This window comes from Enhydra lutris, unplaced genomic scaffold (genome assembly GCF_002288905.1).
Source record: "Enhydra lutris kenyoni isolate GAN:26980312 unplaced genomic scaffold, ASM228890v2 scaffoldscaffold66, whole genome shotgun sequence".
Taxonomy (NCBI): Eukaryota; Metazoa; Chordata; class Mammalia; order Carnivora; family Mustelidae; genus Enhydra; species Enhydra lutris.
The window spans coordinates 2,974,044-2,996,830 of NW_019154150.1; the positions used below are offsets into that span (position 1 = coordinate 2,974,044).

General features: G+C 59.9%; 1 protein-coding gene across 1 annotated transcript in view; it reads right to left on the minus strand.

Moving 5' to 3' along the window:
• Positions 1-14,992, minus strand: part of LOC111159000 (plexin A1) — a 49,741-nt gene extending 34,749 nt beyond the window's left edge. The window contains exons 1-3 of the mRNA XM_022521359.1: positions 14,961-14,992; positions 8,230-9,496; positions 6,523-6,705 (exon numbers count right to left, since the gene is read on the minus strand). Coding sequence (XP_022377067.1) covers positions 6,523-6,705; positions 8,230-9,474 — 1,428 coding nt within the window. The 5' untranslated portion in view covers positions 9,475-9,496; positions 14,961-14,992. The remainder of the gene's footprint in view (positions 1-6,522; positions 6,706-8,229; positions 9,497-14,960) is intronic.
• Between the last annotated feature and the right edge of the window lie 7,795 nt (positions 14,993-22,787).

The window sequence follows — 22,787 nt, forward strand, 5'->3', positions numbered from 1 at the left end:
GCCCCCACGTTGCTGAGCACCATAGGGTCACTGGTGACCTGTCCACCCCAGATGTGTCCACCGCAGGATAATGTGTGGTCAGTGCAGCCCAGGCAGCTTCTCCTACCTCAGCAAGCATGAAAGCATCTCTGAGCTTTGGCCCTGCTGTTCCTTCCTTTTGGAATGCCCTTCCTGGCAGACTCCCCAGCTGGGCTGTTCTAGCCTGTGTACCCATCTTGCTGTGATGCTGGGAGTTCTCACATCCTGACCCCTGAGAGGGTGGGTCCTGGAGGTCGGAGTCCTGTCTGGCCATAGGGAGGGAAACTACGCACTGCGGACACTAATCTTAGGCCCTCACGAGGCCACCCCCAAACCCAGACACACACGGGATCGGGCACAGGGTGACCGCTGCCAGCCGGCACCCGAGGACATCATTCTTGTTCAAATGCCTCTGCTCAGGCTGAGGCCTGAGCAGCTGGACCCCACAGGGAGGCAGGACCCTTGTGCCTGCCTCGGGCCACCAAGGGCCGCCTTCTCACGCAAAGAAACAATGCTCATGGAGCACTGGCTCTGGGACCAAGGGCTGGGATGTGAGACCCAAGGGGGAATGGGATGTCCCTGTGCCCTTCTGGGACCACACACCACAGCCAGCCACACCCAGGAGAACCACAAAGAGCATAGCAGGTCCTCCATAGGACACACAGACATCCCTAGGGCACCATGCAGCAGCCCCGCAGGTTCCAGGGACCACATCATCAGCAGGCAGAGGCAGTGTACTCACAGGGCCCCTTGGGCAGCAACTGAGAGACACAAGCAGCCGGCAGCTGGGGCCTCTCCGCTCTCCGCCAGCAGCGCTCCAGGGGTCGGAACCCCCCAGGGCCCAGCAGCCACCATAAACATAGCCAGACATGGGTCAGCCGCTCTGCTGGGTGCGACCACACTTGATCCTGGAGATGGCAACAGGGGCAGCCCTCAAGGTTCAGGACAGAGACATAAGCCAGGCCCCGGTGCCCCACTCCCAGGGAGAAGGCCCGTAGAAACGCAGCCCCACGACACGGTGACACACAGGACATGGGCACAGCACACACGCACGTGGCGGCCCCGCCCACCACAGGCCCGCTGGAGACAAGACTGCACCTGCCCTGAGCCAAAGGACCCCGTGTGTGCACATCTGCCATACGCCCCATTGTCAGGACCGGTGAGAACCGACCGGCAGCCCAGCATGGCAGGGCCAAGCCTCACAGAGAACAAGAGAAAAACAGACACAGACGATGTGCTGCCGGCCCCCCAAGAAGCCCCCACCTTGGCAAAACCCTCGGGATGGACATCCCCCACTGAAGTGGAGCATAGGGCAGGGGGAGACCTCCCAGGGGAGAGGGGACCTGCTGCTCTTTGTATGACACGCTCCGGGCTGCAAGGCCGCAGCTGCATTGCTTCCTGTGGGCACATCCCATTTCAGTGTGGACATGGGTTACACACGAGCCGCCTGCAGGATGCCGGGATCTCCCTGCCCCACCCCCGCCATGCTACAGGGAGCTGCCTGCACGCACTCAGGGCTCACGGTTCAGCATGACAAGAATGTCTGCAGGCGCACAGCCACCAATGATGCAGACTGTCCTGGGAGCCTCTGCGGGTCTCTAGAGAGCAGATCACTAGGAGTCAAGGGCACCCCCACCCCACACACACACAAGATGCAAATCCAGAGGGCTATAGGCAGAAGAAGGGGAGGTGGTGACAATCCTTGTGGCTGAGGAGTTGGGGGACTAGGGGCCTGGTCCTGCCCAGCATCTTTCTCAGGGCCTCCATCCTGCCCCCAGCCCCATGTGCTGGGGTTCCCCAGTGCACCTCCTGCATAGACCTGGGCTTGAGGAGCAGGGACCCCTGCTGGATGCATGGAGTAGGCTTTTGCCCAGGACAGAGAGGCTCTGGGGCGAGGACCCTGAGAAGAGGCCACCTCTCAACAGGTCTTGGAAATACCACCGGACTCTGAATTTTGGCATCCTATAAGGACGGGGAGTGCTGGGGAGAATGGAAAAAGCACCCACAGGGAAGCTTCTCGAGCAGAGCCGTGAGGCCCCTGGAGGGTAAGAGGTCTCCCAGTCACCGGCAGCCCAGGCCCAAGGCAGCACATGCTCAGCAGCCACTAGCACAGCTGGGATGCCAGAGAGGTAGGTGAGAGCAGGGAGCTCCCGGGGCCCAGACACAGCCAAGGCCTGAGTACATAGGGACAGCGGCCTGGCCGGGCCCCAGCGCCATGGCCCAGATGCTGTGGCCACAGCCCTGTCTCCCCTCCATGCAAGGATCACCATGCAGGAAGGAACGTCAACCTCCCTAGGCCTCCCAACAGCCCCCAGGAGGCACGGCCCACCCAACATCGGGGGAGGAAAGCACCATGGCAGGCCTCCCTGCTAGCTATACTCCTAAACAGCCCAGCCCAGCCCCGGAGCCCAGCTGGGCAGCTGTCCCGTGGGTCCTACCCCAAAGCCTAGCACCCTGCCAGCCAGCGATGCCACAGCCCAGATCGCCGTGGTCATAAGCTGATGGCCCACAGCAACCTTGGGTTGGCCCGTGCTGTTTTCTAAAAATGTGCCATTAGCTGCCAATGCTTAACAATAAAGAGATCTAACACAAAATATGGATTTTCAGATTCTCTTGAAAAACCGGATGTTGAGGCAGACGGGGCCCACTTTTCCCCTGGCACAGCCCCTGGAGAGAAGGGTGGCTCAGCCCAGCCCTGAGCCCTGTAGCAGGCATGGTACCAGGGCCAGCCTGGCCTGGGGGTGTCCCTCACCAGGCCCAGAGGGCAGGGACTGTCCCCACGTCTGCTTTGCAGAAAGGGAGAGTCCAAGAAGGCCTCCAGGCTGGGACGGGACATGCAGGGCACCTGCTGGCAGGAGTCCAGGGCAGGTCCTCTCCACACCCGCTGTGAGTACCTGAGCTGACTCAAAGGAACTCAAACCCACCCATGGGAGCTCCTGCCAGGGTCCAGGGGTCCCTGGTGGCCACTCGGAGTGGGAGGGGAGGGTGGTACATGCAGGACTGGGGCTCGGTGTGGGGAGGGGTCAGCCCAGGAGGACGGCTGCCTCTGTTAGCAGGGAGGGCAGCAGGTGGTGAGCAGGGCCTCTAGGGAAGGCCAGGGGAATCAGGGAGCACCCCCAGCCAGCCCTGAACAGCTGAAGTTGGCAGGTCTTAAATTAATCGGCTACAATTTTACACAACAACGTTCTAGTTCTCGGTGGGGCCTGGCAGAGGGCCAACTGGGTCCCTAGAGCTCACCAGTTACTTCTTAAAGCTGAAGAAAAAACCAGGCCTGGGGAAGATGGGGGCCTGTCAGCACAGCAGGCCTGCCCCTGACCCAGTGGTGGGCAGGGGTCCCCAGGGCCCAGGCCCCAACCCATGACCCAGATTGAGGAGGAGAGGCAGTGAAGGAGCACAGCGCTGGACTGGGCTGGGCCAGAGCTGCTCCCTACCCTCAGCTGGGGTCAGGATGATATAGTGGGGAGAGTGAGGATGAGGTAGGAGAGAAATTCTGCTACCGGTGGGACCCATGCACAGCAGAGAGCAGATGTCCTGCACCATGAGTCAAGGTTGGAGGCCTAGTGTGGGGGCCTGGGGGAGGTTATGGAGAGATGGGGCAAGCACTGGAACCCCTTCCTCCAGCCCCGATGCTGCTTCAGGCCTCCAAGAGCAGGCATGTCCCAGGATGTGACCCAGGGTTTGAGGGTGCCATGGGTCCTAAGAAATGGGCAGGCAGAAGGAACAGGACAAGCTGTGCTACCCAGGGTAGCTGGATGGAGCTGGGACGGGTCTGAGGGCCAGGCAGCCACTGGCTGATGTGCTGGGCAGTGGGAAGAGAGACCCCTGAAACTGGCAGCTCAGGGCAGGCGTGGGCAGTGAGGAGCTCCTGGAGGAGCAGCTGTCCTGGACTCTGGGCTTTCTCAGAGAAAGGACACGGAAATAGGGGTCCCTGTTTCTTTCCCTCCAGGGACCCCCCCCCCAGCCCAGGACAAGGAGGGAGTCTGCAGTTATAAGTGGGGACGCTAGAGCCAGTAAGCCTAGGCATATGTGACTGCCTCTGTGTGCCTCAGTTTCCCCATCTGTCAAATGGACAACAGAGTTGTCACAAGGACTCAGATAGGCACCACGACAATGGAGAGCTAACTCTACTCCTGAATGGGACCAAACGTGCATCAGGCCCTGGGCCCTGCCAGCGCATCTTCTCGGCCTTCTTTATGCTATGCCTGGGTAAACAGACTCAGAGGGGCAAGCCAGCCAGCTCCAGGATCACACAGCTGGCAAGACCACACCTGATCTCAGCCATGTATGTGTGGGATTAGGGTGCAAACAATTGGCCACAGAACATGAACAACCAACTGAGAGCTTCCTAAACCCCCCCGCCTGCCGCCCACTTAAGCAGGTGGTGCAGGTGACTGGTCCAGGGAACAAGGTTGAGGCGCACCTCTACGGAAAAGCCTCAAAACCAACACAGATTTAATTCCCCAATGAGGGGCCGCTCCCAGCACCAGGCCAGCAGCTGCTGAGCACAGACCCCCACACACCCTGGAATGGCACAATCCACTCGCCTGCCGTGCGGCACCCAGCCCAGACAGGCCCAGGGGTGGAATGAGCCCAGGCCCAGGACAGCACACCGGAAGGAAGGTGCGAGGGACAAGCAGAGGTTTCCTTATGGATCGGCCTAAGCCCAGCTCCCTCTCCACACCATGGGCCTCAGTTTCCCCTCTGTGGGACCGGGGCAGAGAGGGAGGAGAGCGGGACCAGCTAGACTCACAGAGCTCCCACCCAGACGATGGCCCTGGGGCCCAGGAGTGAGGCTGGAGCCAGGGAGGCAGCCAGAGAGGCAGGACTGGACTAACCTGTTCTCCCAACCTCACAGGATGGCCTGTAGGCACAGACAGCACCTTAGCAGCGGCCTGCCAGTCCACCAGCCATCAAAGAGGCCACCCCCAGCCCCAGGAGCCCAGCTTCCTGCCAGGTGACAGGCTCCGGGGCACCCTGCGGGAGTGTCTCCCAGCAGCTTCACTCTGCAGCCCTGCCCCAGGGGAGGCTCTCACCTTCGCAGCACAGCCCCTGGCAGGCCCACCCCAGCTGACACACCCCCCTCCCCAGGGGATTCTGCTGGTTCTTCTTTCCGGCTCCCCCAGCCCCAGATACCTCCCTTGGGCAGGGGCCATCCCTGGGAAGGGAAAGGGCCTCTGCCCAGGCTGCCGACAATAAGGTAAGGAAAGGTGGGCCACACCAGGGAACCAGCTCAGGGCACAAGGGCTTGTCCAAAAGGCAGCAGGGTCTAAGCTGACCTGCTGCCCCACCCCCACTGGCCAGCAGAGTGCCTGAGCTGGACAGAACCCCACAGCGCCCCGTCCTAGGATGGCCTCAGTCACCATGTGGGCACCCCCCCCCCCACCCCAGAACCACGCCAGCCTGCAGCCCACACATCCAGGTTCACTTCCGGAGGGGCGAGCCAAGGTGGTCAGTTGAGGGGGGGATACCCGTTCCCAGAGGTCACAGAGCCAGGGAACAGTGGCACGTGATTGCCAAGGAGCCCACCACTGCAAAGACAAAGACACTCCTTTCCGTACAACCCAGCACAGAAGCTGAAAGCAGGCAAGGCCCTTGCTGGCCCGGGGCCCAGTCCCCACCCACGGGTACACGCTGGGCGGGGAGCTGTGTCAGCACCGGGCCTGGGGACAGCTGTTATTTCATCTACCAGGCCCCGCCCTGGCCTGGCTCCTGGGCTCCCAGGCACCCCCACCCTACGGTCACCCCAGGAACTTCTTCCCCAGCGGGCCAGCCCTACCCTGGTCTGGTCCCACCCACCCACCAAGTTGGGACTGACCCACAGGCAGCTGCTGCCCTCAGGTCCTCCTCCAAGGAGCCCTCCCATGCTGCTCCCTAGCAGCCCTGTGCAGCTGGATGCCTGCTAGTGAGGGCGGGGGTGCAGCCGCCCCACAGGCCCTGCCCCACAGCACCCCACCTTTCACCCTGAGAAGCCCTCATCTCTCTGGAGCCACGGTGCTCCCCTTGCACCCGCTGGTGGTAGGTGGGGGGGGGGTGCTACCCTTGCCCTGCCCTTGGCCTTGCTGTCTCCGTGTAGGGCGGGGGCCTCTCACCAAGGCAGAGTGCTGCCTCAGCAGACACTGGATCCCCCGGAGGGGATGGGGGCCGTAGAGGCATTCCCTGCCCCCATCCTGCACATAGCCTTCCCAGGAGGTCACTGGGCACCCTCAGAGAGCAGGGCCAGCCTCTCCAGGCCCCCCGGGGATGGCAGGGTGGCCAGGCCCCTCATGCACCTGACCCACCCCAAGAGCCCCCAACACCCCGCCAGGGCCTTTACACCTGCCAAACACCAAAGCGGGCCCAGAGGAGGGGAATGGACTGGAAGCACAGGGGAGTGAGGGCCTGTTGAAGCCCCTCATGGTGGCCAGATCCGGCTCTGGATCCTGGCCTCCCAGTGTCCATCCAGGCAATGCTGTCCACAACCCCCAGGGCTCTGCCTGCCCCATCCGCCCAGCCCGGGGGCCTGACCTTGCGGATGCGGCCGCTGCGCGTGCCGGCGAACACCACAGTGCGGCCCCGGTAGTCGTAGGCTGCCACAGCAGTCAGGCCATCATCCTTGTCCACGAACAGAGGAGTGCCCTCGATAGTGACTGTGCCCCCCAGAGGCTGGTTGAAGTCCTGGCCACAGAAATCATCGTCGATCTGCAGCGGCTGTGGGAAGGCAGAGGGTGAGACTCTGGGCCCTCGCAGCTGGTCCCAGGTTCCTTCTTCCTGTGGGCAGCAGGCCTCATAGCCAGGACTGGCCAGCAGCCCCAGCTAACTGGGGGTGGGGGGGAGTGTGGGGGATGGGCACTCACAGAGGGTCCTCAGAGGGCCTGGGCTCGAGCGTGGCCCATATAGATGTGGAGGATCGAGGATTCCTGGACCCATTTGACAAAGAGAGAAGCCAAGGCTTGCAAAGTCCCTGAGGCCTGCTACACGTGCCTGGGGCGGGGGGGGGGGGGGGGGGGGGCGCCCGCGGCCGGGGGGGGGGGGGGGGGGGGGGGGGGGGGGGGGGGGGTCCTCCCACACAGCCACTGGGCACAGGCCTCCCACCCAACCTGTGGGGTGGGGGAGAGCCAGAAAGAAAGCAGCCTAGGGGAGATCAAGGAAGGAGAGCAGCCAGCCACCCTGGGGACCAGGCCCATGCACCAATGATGGCTGCATAGGGAAGGGGCCAGCCACCGGAGGCTGTAGGGTACAGGGAGGGCTCATCTGAGATAGGGAATAGGGGTCACACCTAAAAGGCAAAAAGGCAAGGGCCGGCTATGAAGTGGTAACTGAAGGGACAAGAAGTGATCAACACTCGAAGTTCCAGAGAAGGAGGAAAGGGCCTGGGGGAGGGCAAGTTCTAGGAGAAAAAGGGGACAGCTGGCTCCCCTGAAGCAGGCTCAGGGCCTGAGGTATGCAGGGGAGAGATCGGTAATGCAGATGGAACAAGGGACACCAAGCTGGAACAGGGCTGAGGGTCCCCAAGCAGCCCCAGGGACTGGGACCCAGACCAGAGGGAGGGGACGACTGCAGCCACGGGCACAGAGCACACAGTATGACCTCAGAGGGGCTGCCCTTCCAGGCCTTGGTTTCTTCAGTGACACGAAAGAGATCATACTCTTTCCCTGAAAGGTCGTGGGAGGATGGACTGGCCTGGTACACCTGGGCCTCGCCATGGAGAACGGCCCCATCTTCACGGGTGCCCCCCTGCATCCAGCAGTAGACGTGACAGGGACAGGGTGAAGGGACCCTTGTTGCTCCCAGCATGAGACAACCGTGACTAGGCAGACCAAGCTTCCCCCGGGCCACCCAAGGAGTCTGGGCGGCAAGGGCAGAGGGGCTGAAGCCTGGCTCCCCGAGTTCACCTCAAGGGGGCCCTGAACACATCCCTAACCCTCTCTGAGCCTGCAGCCTCCCTGGGGGCATACGGAAGACACCCCCCACAAAGCCGCTGACCCCAGGCTGACTCCTCGTGGTCTAGCGAGAGCTGTGGCTGCCGGCCACCAAACACCGAGCACCTAGGTCCTCAGGCCACCCCGGCGTCAGGGAAGGTGCTATCCTCTGGTACCAGGTGAGGCAAGAGGCCCAGAGAGCAAGTGCATGGCCAGGCCCCAGGCCCAGGGCGAGCGGTGCAGGGTCCACACTGATGTGGCCGTGGCCGCCTCAGTAAAGGACGGGGAGGGGCCCGGGGCAGCGCCCACTCACCGAGTTGATGCAGCCCAGCTCTTTGTTGAGCAGCCAGGGCAGTGAGAGCTTGCCCTCGCCGCGGTAGCAGGACTGGATGCGCTCCTTGATCTTCTCCTTGATGGCCCGCAGCGTGAACAGACACAGCACGGACTCCTTGGGAGGCTTCACGCGGTTCTTCTGGCCCTGCGCGAACACGGTGAACAGCACATCCTCATCCTCAGCCAGGCCCAGCTGGCGGGCCAGGGCGCGGCCGGGCCGGCTCAAGTAGGCATCCTGCACCAGGCGGTACTCCACGCCCGCCTGCTCGCAGCCAATGGGGAACTCGATGTAGGAGTAGAACTTGGGGTCATCCACGCACAGCCGCACAATCTTGGAGGTGAAGAAGTGCTCCCCGGCAGCATCGGGCGAGGTGAGCTGCGTGTCCAGCTGCAGCGTGAGGTAGTAGACGAACTGCTCGCTGCGGAAGCTATACACGTAGTAGATGTCGAAGGCTGGGAACTTGGACAGCGTGTCCGAGGGGATCTTGAGCTGCGACGACACGAACTCGTCCTGGTACACGAAGCCGAACATGTCGGCATCCTCCTCATTGGCCATGAGCCGGCGGCTGGACAGTGTGGGGAAGTACTCGGACTTGCCGTCGATGGGTGTGCCCACAAAGAGCTTGGCCTGGCCCTGGCCCGGCGGCCCCGCGATCAACACGCCGGCCATGCTGCCCGCCTCGCGCACGCTGGACAGGTAGTGCTCCTTGCGGTGGTGCGGCTCGCCCAGCTTGAAGAGGTCGTCCAGCCGCAGGAACTGGCAGATGCCTTGGGAGGCGCTGCCGCAGGCCAGCAGGCGGTTGGCGGCGTAGTCTAGGAGCAGCAGCTTGTTGACGTTGTCAGTGCTGCCCAGGCCGTGCGGGCATGACTGCACGCTGGGGGGCGGGTAGCACTTCTCGTTGTCCTCCACGGGCCCCGTCACGTGGGCCCGCAGCAGCGTCAGGTTCCCCGACAGCTTGTAGATGCGGTTCACGGCGCCCACGTACACCTCGCCGGTCTGCTCGTGGACCACCAAGTGGGTCAGGCCCCAGTCGCTGGCCGAGAAAGTGCGGAAGGCGGGCTGCGGGCCCCCGCCGGCCCTGGGTGCCCCTGCTGCCCCCGGCACACCTCCTAGCAGCAGCAGCAGCAGCAGCAGCAGTGGGAGCGCCCACAGGCTCAGACGTGGCAGTGGCATGGCGGGCCGGGGCCTCGGGCCGAGACGCTCAGGTCCTGCAGAGGCGTGCATCACGGGGCCGGGAGCCTGAGCCCTGCAAAGGAGAGTGGGTGGGAGAGGGTGCGTGAGTGTGGGTACAGCCCCTACATGTAGGAGAGCACACACATACACCCTGGTTCACACATACCATCTCACGAGCTCTCTGTGGTGCCCAGCCCATGCTGGGACATCCCACACACTCCACCGCCAGGGGCATGACCTAACTTTCAGGAGAAGCCCAGGGGTGGACAGAGGACCCCCTCCCCAAGCTGAGGACCTGCAGGCAGGGAGTGCCAAGACCGAGCTCGTGAGCCCATGAGCAACATGGGACAGCCATCAACGCCTGGGCCTGCCATTCCTAGGCAGAGGAGAGAAATGGACCCAGGAACAGAGAGGCAGATCATGAAGGTCCAGGCTCCAGACTGGGAGCCCAGCTAACACCCCAACCTGGAGGCCATAACCTCCTGACTCGGGGCCTCCCCATGCCCTAGGGAACAACCCCCCCTCAGCTCCAAGCTCCCAGGGTCAGTGACCACCTCTCTGCCCGAGGCTCTGGGGACACATGCTCCCTGGAGAGCCCTACTCATAGGGGGACCCCCACCAGGAGATGAAGACACTGAGACCCATCACCACATAGACAGCAATTCTCAGAGGGGGCAGGAGGCAGTCTGGGTCACCTTGGCCCTGAGGCTACTTGCTTACTGACCCTGGCACAGCCCCTTTCTGGACCTTGAGCCCTGTATTCCAAAGAATGACCCAAAAGCTGAGCCTTGTACACTTCCCACCCACTATCCCCTCCCTCAGCCAACCAGTCTCCCACCCCATGCTGTCAGCACAGCACTGCCCCTTTCTAGGCTCCTCCTGCCTGCTTCTCAGCTCCCCTTCCACACCTCACCCCAACTCCAAGGAAACAGGAAGCCCTCCCAAGGGAAAGGGGGGTGGCTCCCTGAACCCCACCCCTCAGCAGTGGCTCTCTCTTTGCAGTGTGCAAAGCCCAGAGGCTGCCCTCTACCTGCAGTGACTCCTGCCCTCCCATCAGATCAGGCTCCCAGCATCCTTTACCTCCACACCAGGCCCCAGACATTCCCACTTGTACTTCCCAGGTCACACTCTCCACTAAGGTCAGCTTCCCCCACTAAGTCTCCCCCAAACTGCCTACCCCTCACTCACCCGGACAACCACAGCACCTGGCCTCACCCACCATGCCCACCGACAGCCCAGGCCCCGCACAGTAGCCTGGGCAACTTTTCGGAACTGTACATGAGGTCAGCTGCCCCCAGATCCTGCCATGGACCACACACCTCTTCCTCTGGAAAAGTCTCGTCTCCTCCCAGCCCAGCAGCCAGCAGTCAGATACTCGGTTATACTGAGGCTCCGTGGCCAAGAGGCCCTGACAGGAGTCACTATGCTTTCAAAGCCTTAGTTTCTGCATTTACAAAATGGGAACGATCAGAGCTCTTTTCTTATGGACAAAAAGGGGAAGGTGGAGGCATGCAATCAGCAGGAGTACCCTCTTGGTGTCAGCAGCGGCCCTGCCCTGGCGCTGCCAGATGCTGGTGCTTCAGCCCAGCCCTTCCAGGAGCCCGAGCACAGCAACACCTGATCCAGATACAGGCTGGCGCCAGCCAGGGCTTCACACACTCCTTGCTCCCAGACAATGTCCCTCACATAGACCAGCAGCCCCATTTTACAGGTGGGGGAAGCTGAGGCCCAGAAGATAGGTGCCTGCTGCCAGGTCTGGGCTGGGAGCTGGCCACAGGTCAATAGGCTGCCAGACAGGGCCCACTGATCTCTGGGCTCCCATGTCTGCCCCTGCAGCACAGGGCACCTCTGCCCTCAGCCAGGACTTGCTGTTCCCTCTGCTGGGATGCTCTTCCCTTCCCTGCCACACCCCGCTCAGGTCTCAGCTGTCTGCCCTGACCTGCCAGCGGCAGGTGACAGCCTCTTCATCCCAGCTAGTTGCTCTGTTTTAATTCGCAGCACAGGACTTGCAAACGGTTTTGTTACTTATTGCTCCCAAACTTGTGCTCTTCCCACAAGAACAAGAGTTCCATGAGAATGGGGCTCGGCTCTCTGCGTTCTCCCGAAGCCGACGCCAGGGCCTGCTACTTGTGGATAAATGAGTAAATGAACGGATCCTGGCCAGAGCAAGGCCTGCTTCTTCACTTTGTCCTCACTCTCCACTCACCCTCCGCCAAGTGCAGACCCACACCCACGGCTCAGGTGGGAAAACTGAGGCTCAGGGAGGCCAGGGGCTTTAGCCAGGATCCCACAGTAAGAGGACCCGGCTGTGCCGCCTTGCAAGACCCTCCCAACTGGCTGTCATCTGCCTCTCTTTTAGGATCTCCACCCAGACATCACCCCAAGAACTACAGCCACCTATGCTGCCAGCCAGGAGAGGAGTCCCCAGCCCTTCCCCACAGCCCTGTCCCCAGCTCAGGAGCCAGGGAACAGGCTCCTCACAGTGTCAGCAGGGCCTGGGCTGAAAGCTGAGTGCATGTGAACTCCAAAGAAAACATGAATCACTCACCGTTTATCAGTTCAAAGCAGGCCTGCAATTACCAGGGGCTGGGCTCTCCCCTCCTCAGGGTTAATTATACACGTCTTAATGCAATTACGGGCCCTACTTTTTATATTAAACAGGAGAGACCCGGCTGAAGAAGCCACTATCCAAACTCCCGGCTGGCCCTGGGCCCTCTCCCTCTCTCCCCCAACAGGGGCTGCTGGGAAGGGACTGGCCACACCGTGGAACTGCCAGCCAGGGAAGGGGGATCCCAAGTCCAGGGCTGGGTCCCTCGTGCCCCCCCCCACCCCATCTCACAAAGGCCAATGAAGACGTTTCAGTCACTTCCCCTATCTTAGAGTTATGGAGCCCAGGGCTCAGACCCAAGGTCACCCAGCAGGATAGGATGAAATCCCACGCTCCTATAGAAACATGGATGGCCAGCTGACTGGCTGGGGCTCATGTCCCACATAGCTCTGGTCTGCCCAGAAAAAAATGCATTTGTGCCAAAGCCGGGCCTGGGTGCTAGGGAGGACCACGCTGGCCTGGGTTGGGGGACAGGAGCACTGACAGGTGCTGGGAGGGGAGAACTGGCCACTGTGGTCCAGGGAGGCTCCTCCAGGGGGCCTTTCCACCTGTTCTAAGAGAACCAGGCACACTGGGAGCTGGTGGGGAGGAGAGCAGCAAGAATCCAAGCCGGGCACTGGAACCTGCTGGACCATGCAGAGGGGGCAGTAAGATTGACTGCAGCTTCCTGCCATGGAGAGTGGGCTGTGCCGGGGGGGGGGGGGCAATATGAACCAGACTGGGAAGGGAGAAGCTGAACTGGTGTTCAAGTGGTGTTGGGTGTGCTAACCAGGGGTTAGCCAGGGAGGGAGAGGCCAGGACAGAGGCAGATGGAGCCACAGCACAGCCGGCTCCACTCCTGAACAGGATGGGCTTAGCCGCCCAGCAGAGCATAGAGCAGCAACATCCCCTTTTCTTCTCCAGGCCCAGCAGCCACCACCACTCCTTATCCTGAGAAACAAAGGCCCTCAGAGCCCTCTTCACAGAGGGAGAGCCCAATCTCCATTGCCTTCGCACTCTGGATCATTCTGAGACTTGGGCAGATTGGGGCATAGGGGGCCGTGGGGGGGATGCAGCCATCCTGCCCAGAGGTAGCCCATTAGCAACCAGGGCGGAGAGTTGCACTGTCACCCACCTCACCCCAACACAGGCCCTAGGAGGTGGTCCCAAGCTGTCCTGCTCTCCCACCAGACAAGTCCGATGAGACCAGGATCTGGAAGTACTGGAGTCTTCTTCAGAAAAAGTGCCCCACACTTGGGCCTTCCCGGAGGTGCCCTTCCTTCCTGGCCAGCTGCTCTAGACACGGGGATCTTCCCGAGAGATCAGAACACACAGGCAACAATCTGGGGGTGCAGAAGCCCAGCAAAGGGCTACCTGCTTTGTCCACAGCACCTCGTTTGTCTCCCACCCCAAGCTCACACCTCAGCCACACAGACACTTGCCAGACCTCTGCCTGTGCTGCCTCCTCTGCTTGCAATGTCCTTTCTGGGTCTCCCCGTGCCACCCTCCCAGGCTGATTTGCAGCCTGGCTCTGAAAGGGAATCGCAGGTTTTCTCATCTGCCTCTGGCACGGGACTGGGTGCTCCTCAAGGGCTGGGCAGAGTCTTAGCTGCTTGGTGCCACACCTGGTCTCTCCTGCACACCCAAAACCAGCAGGGAGCAGAGAAGACTTGGGCCGCGCTCCCCAAGGGCCAGAAGAGCAAAGGCTGAGCCCCCTACCCCCGCCCCAGAGAACCAGTCTGGGCAGGGAAAGAGGTGGAGCAGCAGTAAGCTACGGAAGCCCCGGCTTAGGGAGCAGAGGCCCGGTCCACATCCCCCCACAGTACACACACCCCTTTCTTTCAAGGGGCGTGGCCCCAGCACCCCAAAGATGAGCCAGGGTCAGTTCTCAGCTCCAAGCAGCCTCTGGAGCCCCTTTCACCGCCCTTCCGCGGGCTGCACCTGGGATATCACAGCGAGCAGGGGCCTCCCTAGAGCCCCGCTCCCCCTTCCCCAAGGCAACCCCGAATCAGCCCCGCCGCCCCCAGCTACGCTGCACACCAGGCCCGGGACTGTCCAGGAAGCAATCGGAAGCCTCGGAGGGAAGCGGGCTGACCCTGGAGAGGCCCTGAGAGGGGGAGGCTGAAGAGGCCCGATCGAGCGGAGCGGCCTCCCGGGCGGCACCCGCACCGCCCCCTCCCAGCCCGGGTGAGCGGCCCTGGGGGCCAGGGGCGGACACAGCGCCCATCTCCCGGCACCCGGGCCAGAGGGGGCGGGAGCGGGCGTCGGTCCCGAGGAAGCGGCTCCAACTTCCACCCCAGCGCCCCGAGGGCCCGCGGAGGATGGAGCCCCGCACGACCTCCTCCGGCTCCCCGCGGCCCTGCCCAGGCAGCCGCGCAGCCCGGCCCGGGCCTGCCCAGCCCAGCCCGGCCCTGCCGGCGGCCGGAGATCGGAGTCCGCGGTCCAGCCCCGGGTTCGGCCTGGGCACCCTCAGGGCCCTCCCGCTGGGGCCGCCGCAAACTTTCCTGCGTTTGAGGAGGGGGCAGCGCCGGCCTCCGCCCCCGCCGCGCCGCCCGGAGCGCTACCCCGCGAGCTCGGCGGGCCGGGCGGCCGGGCCTGGCCGGGCCGGACCGGGCGGGCGGGCGGGCGGGGAGAGGCCGGCGGCGCGGGGCCTGGGGCCGCGGTCCGATCCCGGCCGGGCGGGGGACACCACGAGCTCAGCGCCGGCGCCACGGCCGCGCCCGGACACACGCGGGCGCCCGGCCGGAGCCGCAGGGACACGCGGACCCGCGGACACGCGCGCCGCAGTCCCCCGCGCACACCCCCTGCCTGCTCGGCCGCACGCCCCGCGCCCCGGCCGGAGGCCGCCCCGCTCCGGTCCGTGGGCGCCTCCCACCCCGGCGCGCCCCCCGCCCGGGACCCCCGCCCGGCCACGCTCCGCGCCGCGGGGGAAAGTTGCGCCCATACTCACGGGCTGCCCCGGGGCGCGCCCCGCCGCCGGCCATCGCCGCGCCCCGTTGCCCGCGCCGCCGCCGCCGCTGCCCGTCTAGCCGCGGGGCCGCCAAAGCCGCGCAGGCCGCCCAGGCCGAGGCCGCCGCGCCGCGCCCGGGCTCAGCTGCGTGGCCGCGCCGCCGCTGCCCAGCATGAATGGGGCGCCGAGCGTCGCGCGGCTGCGGACCGGCCTCGCTCTCGCCGCCCGCGGAGCGCCGCGCCGCGCGCATGCGCTGCCCGAAGCCGGGGGGCGGGGCCTGCGGAGGCGGGGCGGGCGCAGGGGGCGGGGCTGCTAGTAGCCTCCAGAGGGCGCTCTGTCCCGCGCCGCGCTCTGACCGGGGCCCACCGCACGTCTTCAAAGGGCGATACTCTCGTCCGCCTTAATGACTGCGCGGGGGCCGTGGCGGAGCGTCCCCGGGGATCTCCACCCTCCCGGGCTGTCCTGAGCCGGTGTCCCCAAGGATGGTCCAGCCTTCCTTGTGCCCGGTCTAAGAATAGAGCTCCCATTCACACAAGGGTAAACTGAGGCCCGAGTAGGGTACGCGCCTTGCCCCGGGTCGTGCAGGGCTGTGGGTCAAGACCCTCGGCCTTCCGCCACCGCGTTGGTTAGGTGGGATGAGCACCCTCGCGGTGAGCAAAACGGCGCACAACCCGCCCGTGGCGCGTTCGCCGCCGGGGGAACAGGCCGCCCCGGGTCCGGAGGTGGCGAGGTGGCGGGACGCCAACCCGGCTGCCCCCGACCGCGGCGGGGCGGGCAGGCAGTGCAGGGGCCGGAGCTGGCGGGGTGGCAGGCGATCGCCGGTGACCATGCTCGCCGGGCGCTCGGCGGCGGCGCGCTCCGAGAGGCGCGAGCTGGGTGCCCTAGAGATGCCGCCCCGCAGAAGGCCCCGCGCCGAGGAGAGGCGCGGCGACAGGGGCGCAGAGCGCAGAACCGACCGGACGGGAAAGCCTGGCGGTGGCCGGGGGAGCGGCGGGGGACTTAGCCCGAAAGGCTGTGTGTGAACCCTACGTCATCCCTGCAGAAGAGGACACCTCCTCACTGCACAGGGCTGAGAAAGGGAACGCAGCAAGGAGCTCAAACCCGGCCAAGGGGCCCTCCCATCTCGTCCCTCCCCTCCTCCCCTCGCACAGCCCCTATCCTAGTTTCTGAGTTCGTCTTTTCTTCCTTTTCCTTTGGGTTCGACCCTTTGTGCGCGCGTCCCAGATGGCATGCTGCTTTCGCTGTACTTGTCTTGGGACATTTTAGAAAAGCGATCCTCCCGCTGTTAAGGCCCAGGCCAGCCCGTGCTGCCGGTAGGCAGTTTGTTCGCTGCTTTGTAGTGCCTCCCCCTCCTGCTGATGGACACAGGTCCCCATTTGTGGGTCACTGTGCATCAGGCTGTGACGGACATCCCGTGCAGTCTCTGGGCGGCTCGCTAAGACCCAGAGCTGGGCTGGCAGGTCACCCAGTAGGTGTATGTTTAGTTTGGTAGACGCCAGAAAAACAGTTTTCCCAAGTGATGGCCCCAGGTTGCACTCCCGGCAGTAGTGTGAGTGGGTCCGAGCAGCCCCCCATCCTCACCCACACTTGCTACCATCACTGTTGAGATTTCCCTAGCTGGTGGTACATACTGGTTTTCCACTGTGGCTCTAACAGGCGTGTCCCTAAATGGGAGAGAGCATCTTCTTCAAAGGTCCTGTCCATTGTTTTATTTAGCAAGCACTGATATAGTGCTGACAACACCCGGCTCTGATACATTTTACGGATAGGTAAACTGCGGTAGGAGAGGTGAAGTGACTTGCCCAGGTTCCCCAGCTTGTAGGTGGCAAACAAGACCCAAGAGCCTTCATTCCTCATGGACTTCTGAGCCACACAGACCTGCGTGAGGGTCCTGGTGCAGCTAGTTAATACACAGTAGGTCCTGTCTGCTCTCAGAGCCTCACTTTCCTCCTGCATGAAATGCATGTAGGAGACCTCCCCACTGTCCCTCAGGGTGAGTGAGTGTGTGTGTACACCACACCGTGCCTGAGAAAATGTCTATCCCTGCTTTGGGATGTCTCTGCCTGCTGGCTTCTGGGCTGTCCCCACCTCTTACCTGCTCGTTTGCCAACCTGTCCTCCCCAGGGCCACCGGGGCAGGCACTGTTCAAGGCCCTTCTCACTCTGTTCCATAGTCCCCAAGATCCATGGCCTCTCCCTTAGGGAGCAGCCCCCTGTCTCCAACTGTTTCCAGGGAACCTCAAGAGGGGCACTGGGCTCTGGGTGGCAGTCAAGCTTATGATTAGCTGGGCACCCCCACACACACATCCCACAGTTGCCCAACCAGGAACCCCGATGTTCTCCTGGACACTCCATCCCCTCCCCCATGTCCCCTACTTCCCACAGCCCTGCGGCTTCTCTCTAAAATGTTGTTCCAGATCACACCACTTCCTTCCATCCCACTCCACCCCGTTCTTGCTCATGTCACCTTTCTGTCTACTCCCCCAAACAGTGGCAGCAAGATCTGTTCAAGATGGAAATTGGACTATGTAATGCTTGTGAATCATGCCAGACCATCAATTCCAGGTGGACCCTAGGCCCCAGAACCATGAAGAAAACTGAAGCACTTTCAGAAGGCAATAGACAGGGCAAGGGAAGGATTTCTTCAGCAAGATGTCAAAAGGAAAGAAATAAAGGGAAATGTGGATCAATTTGACTACTTAAAATTGGTCATTTTTGTTTACCAAGAATTACAAAAGAGGAAATGGCAAGGCAAGCCGGGACTTAGGAAAAGATATTTGCAACACACACATATACTTCACAAAAGCTGTGGATGTGGGATAGGGAAGGAACTCCAAGAGTCAATAAAGCAAAAGGCAACAATCCAGCAGGAACACAGGGAGAAGACCCCAATGGACAGCTTGTTGGAGAGACAACGGCTAGTAACTGTTGCTGGGATGAGTCCAGTGCACTGGGTTCTGCACTCTGGGGCTCCCATCTAACCCAGCTGCACCCTTGCCTAAGCTTTGCTCTGAGCTAAGGCCCGGATCCCATGCAGGAGAGGAGAGGAGGCAGAGCTGGGGTACACCCCCAGGTCTGCAGCCACTGCTGTTCATCCCACATTACACGGGGGGCATGAGTCAGCTGGGCTGCTTGGGCTCTCCCTTTCTGGGTTTCCTGTGCAGATTTTGCTTCTGGGTGCTGACGCAGTTCAAGGGAGCATGGGAGTCATTGGACAGCAGGGAACAATTTGTGAGAAAATGGTTCTGATCTGGAATGTTTGGTGAGGAGGCTCTTTCAGTACCTTCCAACGTTCCCGCCACTGGAGCACTTCCAGAGGCCGCATCTGCATGTTGGCAACTCCGAGTTTTGTGCAAAAGTAGACGCAAGGGTGCCTTCTCTCCATGAGGCAGGCCCCCACTGCTGATGGATGAGGAAGAGTCTCTGGGGGAACACAGTGGGTCCTGGGCACACCAGGCTCCTGGGGTATGACCACTGATCCCTGGCCCTGAGTCCCCTGACTCCTGCCTGTCCCTCACCCCCAGCTCAGAAATCAAATATATAATTTTTTTGCACAATTTTTTAAGATGTAGGCTCCATGCCCCACATGGGACGCAAACTCATGACCCGAGATCAAGAGTCACGTGCTCTACCAACTGAACCAGCAAGGCACCCCCAAATATCTCTCTTTTTTTAAATGATTTTATTTATTTATTGGCAGAGATCACAAGCAGGCAGAGAGGCAGCAGAGAGAGAGGGGGAAGCAGGCTCCCTGCTGAGCAGAGAGCCCGATGCGGGGCTCGATCCCAGGACCCTGAGATCATGACCTAAGCCAAAGGCAGAGGCTTTAACCCACTGAGCCACCCAGGCGCCCCCCCCTTTTTTTTGAGGTTTTAATTATTTGACCGAGAGCGACATCGAGAGAGGAAACGCAGGGGGAGTGGGAGAGGGAGAAGCAGCTTCCCTCTGAGCAGGGAGCCTGATGTGGAACTTGATCCCAGGATCCTGGGATCATGACCTTAGCCGAAGGCAGATGCTTAACAACTGAGCCAGTCAGGCGCCCCATCCCCAAATATTTCTAACCCATTCATTTCTTACTTCTCCCATGCCTGCCACCTCCTGCCTTGAGCATATGGGGGGACCCTCCTTAGTCACCAATTCCTACCTGGCCCCTCCCCACTTGGCTCTCCATGCTGTGGCCCAGAGGGATCTGGGGAAGGAGGGAGGAATGCTTCCCTGCTCAGAACCTGCAGGGGATTCTGTCCATACACAGAACCCCTCCACCACCACCCCCGTGGGCAGTGCACATGTGCATACATGCTGGGAGCAGGCCGAGAGCAGGTGCTCCCCGGGGGTTCCTTGACGTTTGGAGAACACCCAGCCCGTTTTGGCCCCGAGCATGCAGCACAGTGAGGTGTCTTGCTGTGGGTAGATGTCGTCAGACTTGGCCCACTGGCAGCTGCTGTGGGCTCAGGGGGTGAGGAGCAGCTGCCAATTGTATATATTCTGGGAAGCCTACTCTGGCACTGGGAAGAGAGGGGCTTGGGGGCCCGGCGTGGACGTGGGGAGGTCTGTCAAGAGACCAGAGACAAGGTGATGCCCGTGGAGGGCTGAGCACAGAGCCATCTCCACACTCTACGACTTTGGTCCCCTCAGATAAGAGAGGGGCTCAGCCCAGCAAGAGGCATTCTGAAGAAAAGGCTGCTGGGACCCAGCCATAGCCTCCTCGGTCTCTCCCAGGCCAACTGCTCCTGGCCTGCCTTCCCCAGTCAGGCTGTGCATATCAGGTGATGGACATACAACTGGGCTTAAGCTCCAAGGGACATGTATTGGCTCAGGTGAGCATCAGTTGACTGTGTGCGGATCTTGGGCATAGAGTGGCCATTGGGCCCTGGAGCTTTCTCCCCAGGCGTGGGCTCTGCTGGTTACCAGTTGGGTCACACCCACATAGGCCTTCTAAGTGGTGGCCTCAGCAGCTCCAGGCACTTCTTTCCCAACAGTTCCAAGAAAATTTCCAGAATTGAGCCTCAGTGGGATGAACTCATCATGTAGCCCCTTTGAACCAGTCACTGTGGCCTTGAGGTAGAATGTGGCAGTTAGCAGGTGGGTATTAGGGACCCCTCTGGAGCTAGGCGTGGCATTAGGAAACCCATGTGTGGTTACAAAAATAAACAAGCATGGATGAAGGGCAGGCTAGACCTTCTGGACCCTAACTGCTTCTCTGTGTGTGCAGATGATGTCCCAAGCATAGGATTCTCTCCAGGGCTGTGGCCTCTGGAAAAGTCTTCTCTGCCACCATCATAGCAAGCGCCAGGGAAACTTCAGCTTGCTTGAGAGTACACAGTTAATAGATGCCAGCACCAAGGGGTCAGGGGAGGCAAAGACTGAAATTAAAGTTATAAAGAACCAAATAGATATTTTATAGTTTCTTTAAAAATATAATATTTGGGGGCGCCTGGGTGGCTCAGTGGGTTAAGCCGCTGCCTTTGGCTCAGGTCATGATCCCGGGTCCTGGGTTCGAGCCCCACATCGGGCTTTCTGCTCAGCAGGGAGCCTGCTTCCTCCTCTCTCTCTGCCTGCCTCTCTGCTTACTTGTGATTTCTCTCTGTCAAATAAATAAATAAAATCTTTAAAAAATATATATATAATATTTGGATAAAAAGGGATAAAAGATGGCTCTATGGCAGAAAAGGAGGGAAAGAGGAAAGAATCAGTGAACTTAAAGAGAGAGCAATAGAAATTACCCAGTCCAAAAAACAGAGAGAGAGAGAGAGAGTGGATTGGGGTGGGAGCTCAGAGCCTCAGGAACCTGTGCAAAATAACAAAAGAGCTCACATTTGTGCCATCAAATTCCCAGAAGGAGAGGAGACAAGGAGGTGGAGTGGGGAGACTGAAAAAAAAAAAAAGTTAAATAATGGCTGAAAAGCTCCCAAATTTGGCAGAAGACATAAACCTACAGATTCAAGAAGCTGAACAAACACCAAATGGTATGAACCCAAAGAAACCTCTCCCAAGGCCCATCATCAGCAACCTTCCAAAAACTGAAGACAACAATCCTTGAAAGCAGAAACAGAGAAAATACGCCTTACTGTCAAGGCCGAATAGTTTGCATATCGAGGATTCCTCACCAAAAACCCTGGAGGCCAGAAGGACATGGAAGGACAGTTTTAAGGCCTGGAAGAGAACTGCCATCTGTGAACTCCATAGCTTGTGAAAATGCCATTCAAGAATGAGAAGTCAAGACACTCTCACATGAAGGAAAAGCAAGAAAATGTGTTACCAGCGGGCCTTCTGTGAAAGAATGGCTGAAGGAAGCCATCTAAATAGAAAGAAAATGATAAAAGGAGGATTCTTGTAGCATCAGGAAGGAAGAAAGGACAATAGACTTCTTCTCTGTAGCTTCTGAATTACATTGGATTGTTGAAGTAAAAATTATACCAGTGTCTCATGTCCCAGAGTAGTTAGAGGGAGCATCTCAGTAATTACATTATAAATGGTGGAGGGGAACAGGCTGTAAGGACAGGAAAGATTTCTGCACGTCCTGCAAACTGGTAAAAACCAGTAGGCAGTGGTAAGGACGTATATAGAATGTAATCCTTAGAGTGACCACTACAAATCTATGCAAAAAATACACTCAAAAACACTATAGATAACAACAAAATGGAATTCTAAAATGTGTTCAAGTAACCCACAGGAGGGCAGAAAAAAGAAAATTGAAAGAAAAAAAAAAACACAGGTTACAAACAAAACAGGTAAAATGGCAGACTTAAACCATAACAGAAAATGCAAATAATATGATTCCATTTATGTAACATTATTGAAGTAACAAAATTATAGAAATGGAGAGCAGATGAAAGTCTGGCCAGGTGAGGGAGGGTTGGGGGGTTGTGACTGGAAGGGGGAAGCAGGAGGGGATCTTTAAGGGGAGGGACAGGTCTGTATCTTAGTCTCAGCCTTAGTTACCCAGGACACAGAACTGGACATATATATCGTTGTCAATGTCACTGTCCTGGTTTCTGTATTGTCTTATAGTTACAGAAGACATAACCTCCGGGGCAAGATAGGAGAAGGTACGTGGGACCTCACTGTACTGTACTATCTTTCCAACTTCCTGAGAAGTTATCGTTATTACAGATCATAATTATTTCAAAAGAAGAAGTAAAGAGGCGCCTCGGTGGCTTGTTTGGTTAAGCATCCGACTCTTGATCTCAGCTCGGTCTTGCTCTCAGGGTTGTGGGTTGAAGCCCTGCACTGGGCTCTGTGCTGGGCGTGAAGGCTACTTAAAAAAACAAAACAAAAACAAAAACAAAAAAACCACAAAAAACAAAAAAACCCAAAACTGAAAAAAGAAAGAAGAAGTGAAAAAACACAACAATCCTTGGCTGTTGGTTTTACCCCAGGGCCAGCTCTGATGCTTGCACAACTCTGTGGAGTAGAGCCTGTTCCCTGTGGCCTCCTTTATTTACACCCTGTGGCTGGGGCAGGTTGGACCAGGTGGGGTGGCGGGGGGGACACATAGCAGGGTGCTTCTGTCTGGGCCCCACGCTGGGCTCAGCCCAGACCTCGCCTACAGCAGAGGCCACCGAGGAAATTCTAGGGACACCCTGCCACACCCTCTCCTGACCTTGTCCCCTCATTCCCCAGGCCGCAGAGTTCATGTTGCCTCTTTGGAGAAACTCCTGATTCCCCCATTTAAAATGCCCCCCAAGTCACATCCTCCAGTGAGGTTCATTATATCACTAATTCCCCTGATTTTCTAAGTTGCTTATTTTCATCCAGCCCCCAACCCTGCCCCACCAAATGGAAGTCCCATAAAGACTGGTCTTCATCTTTCTCTTCCTTTCCCTTC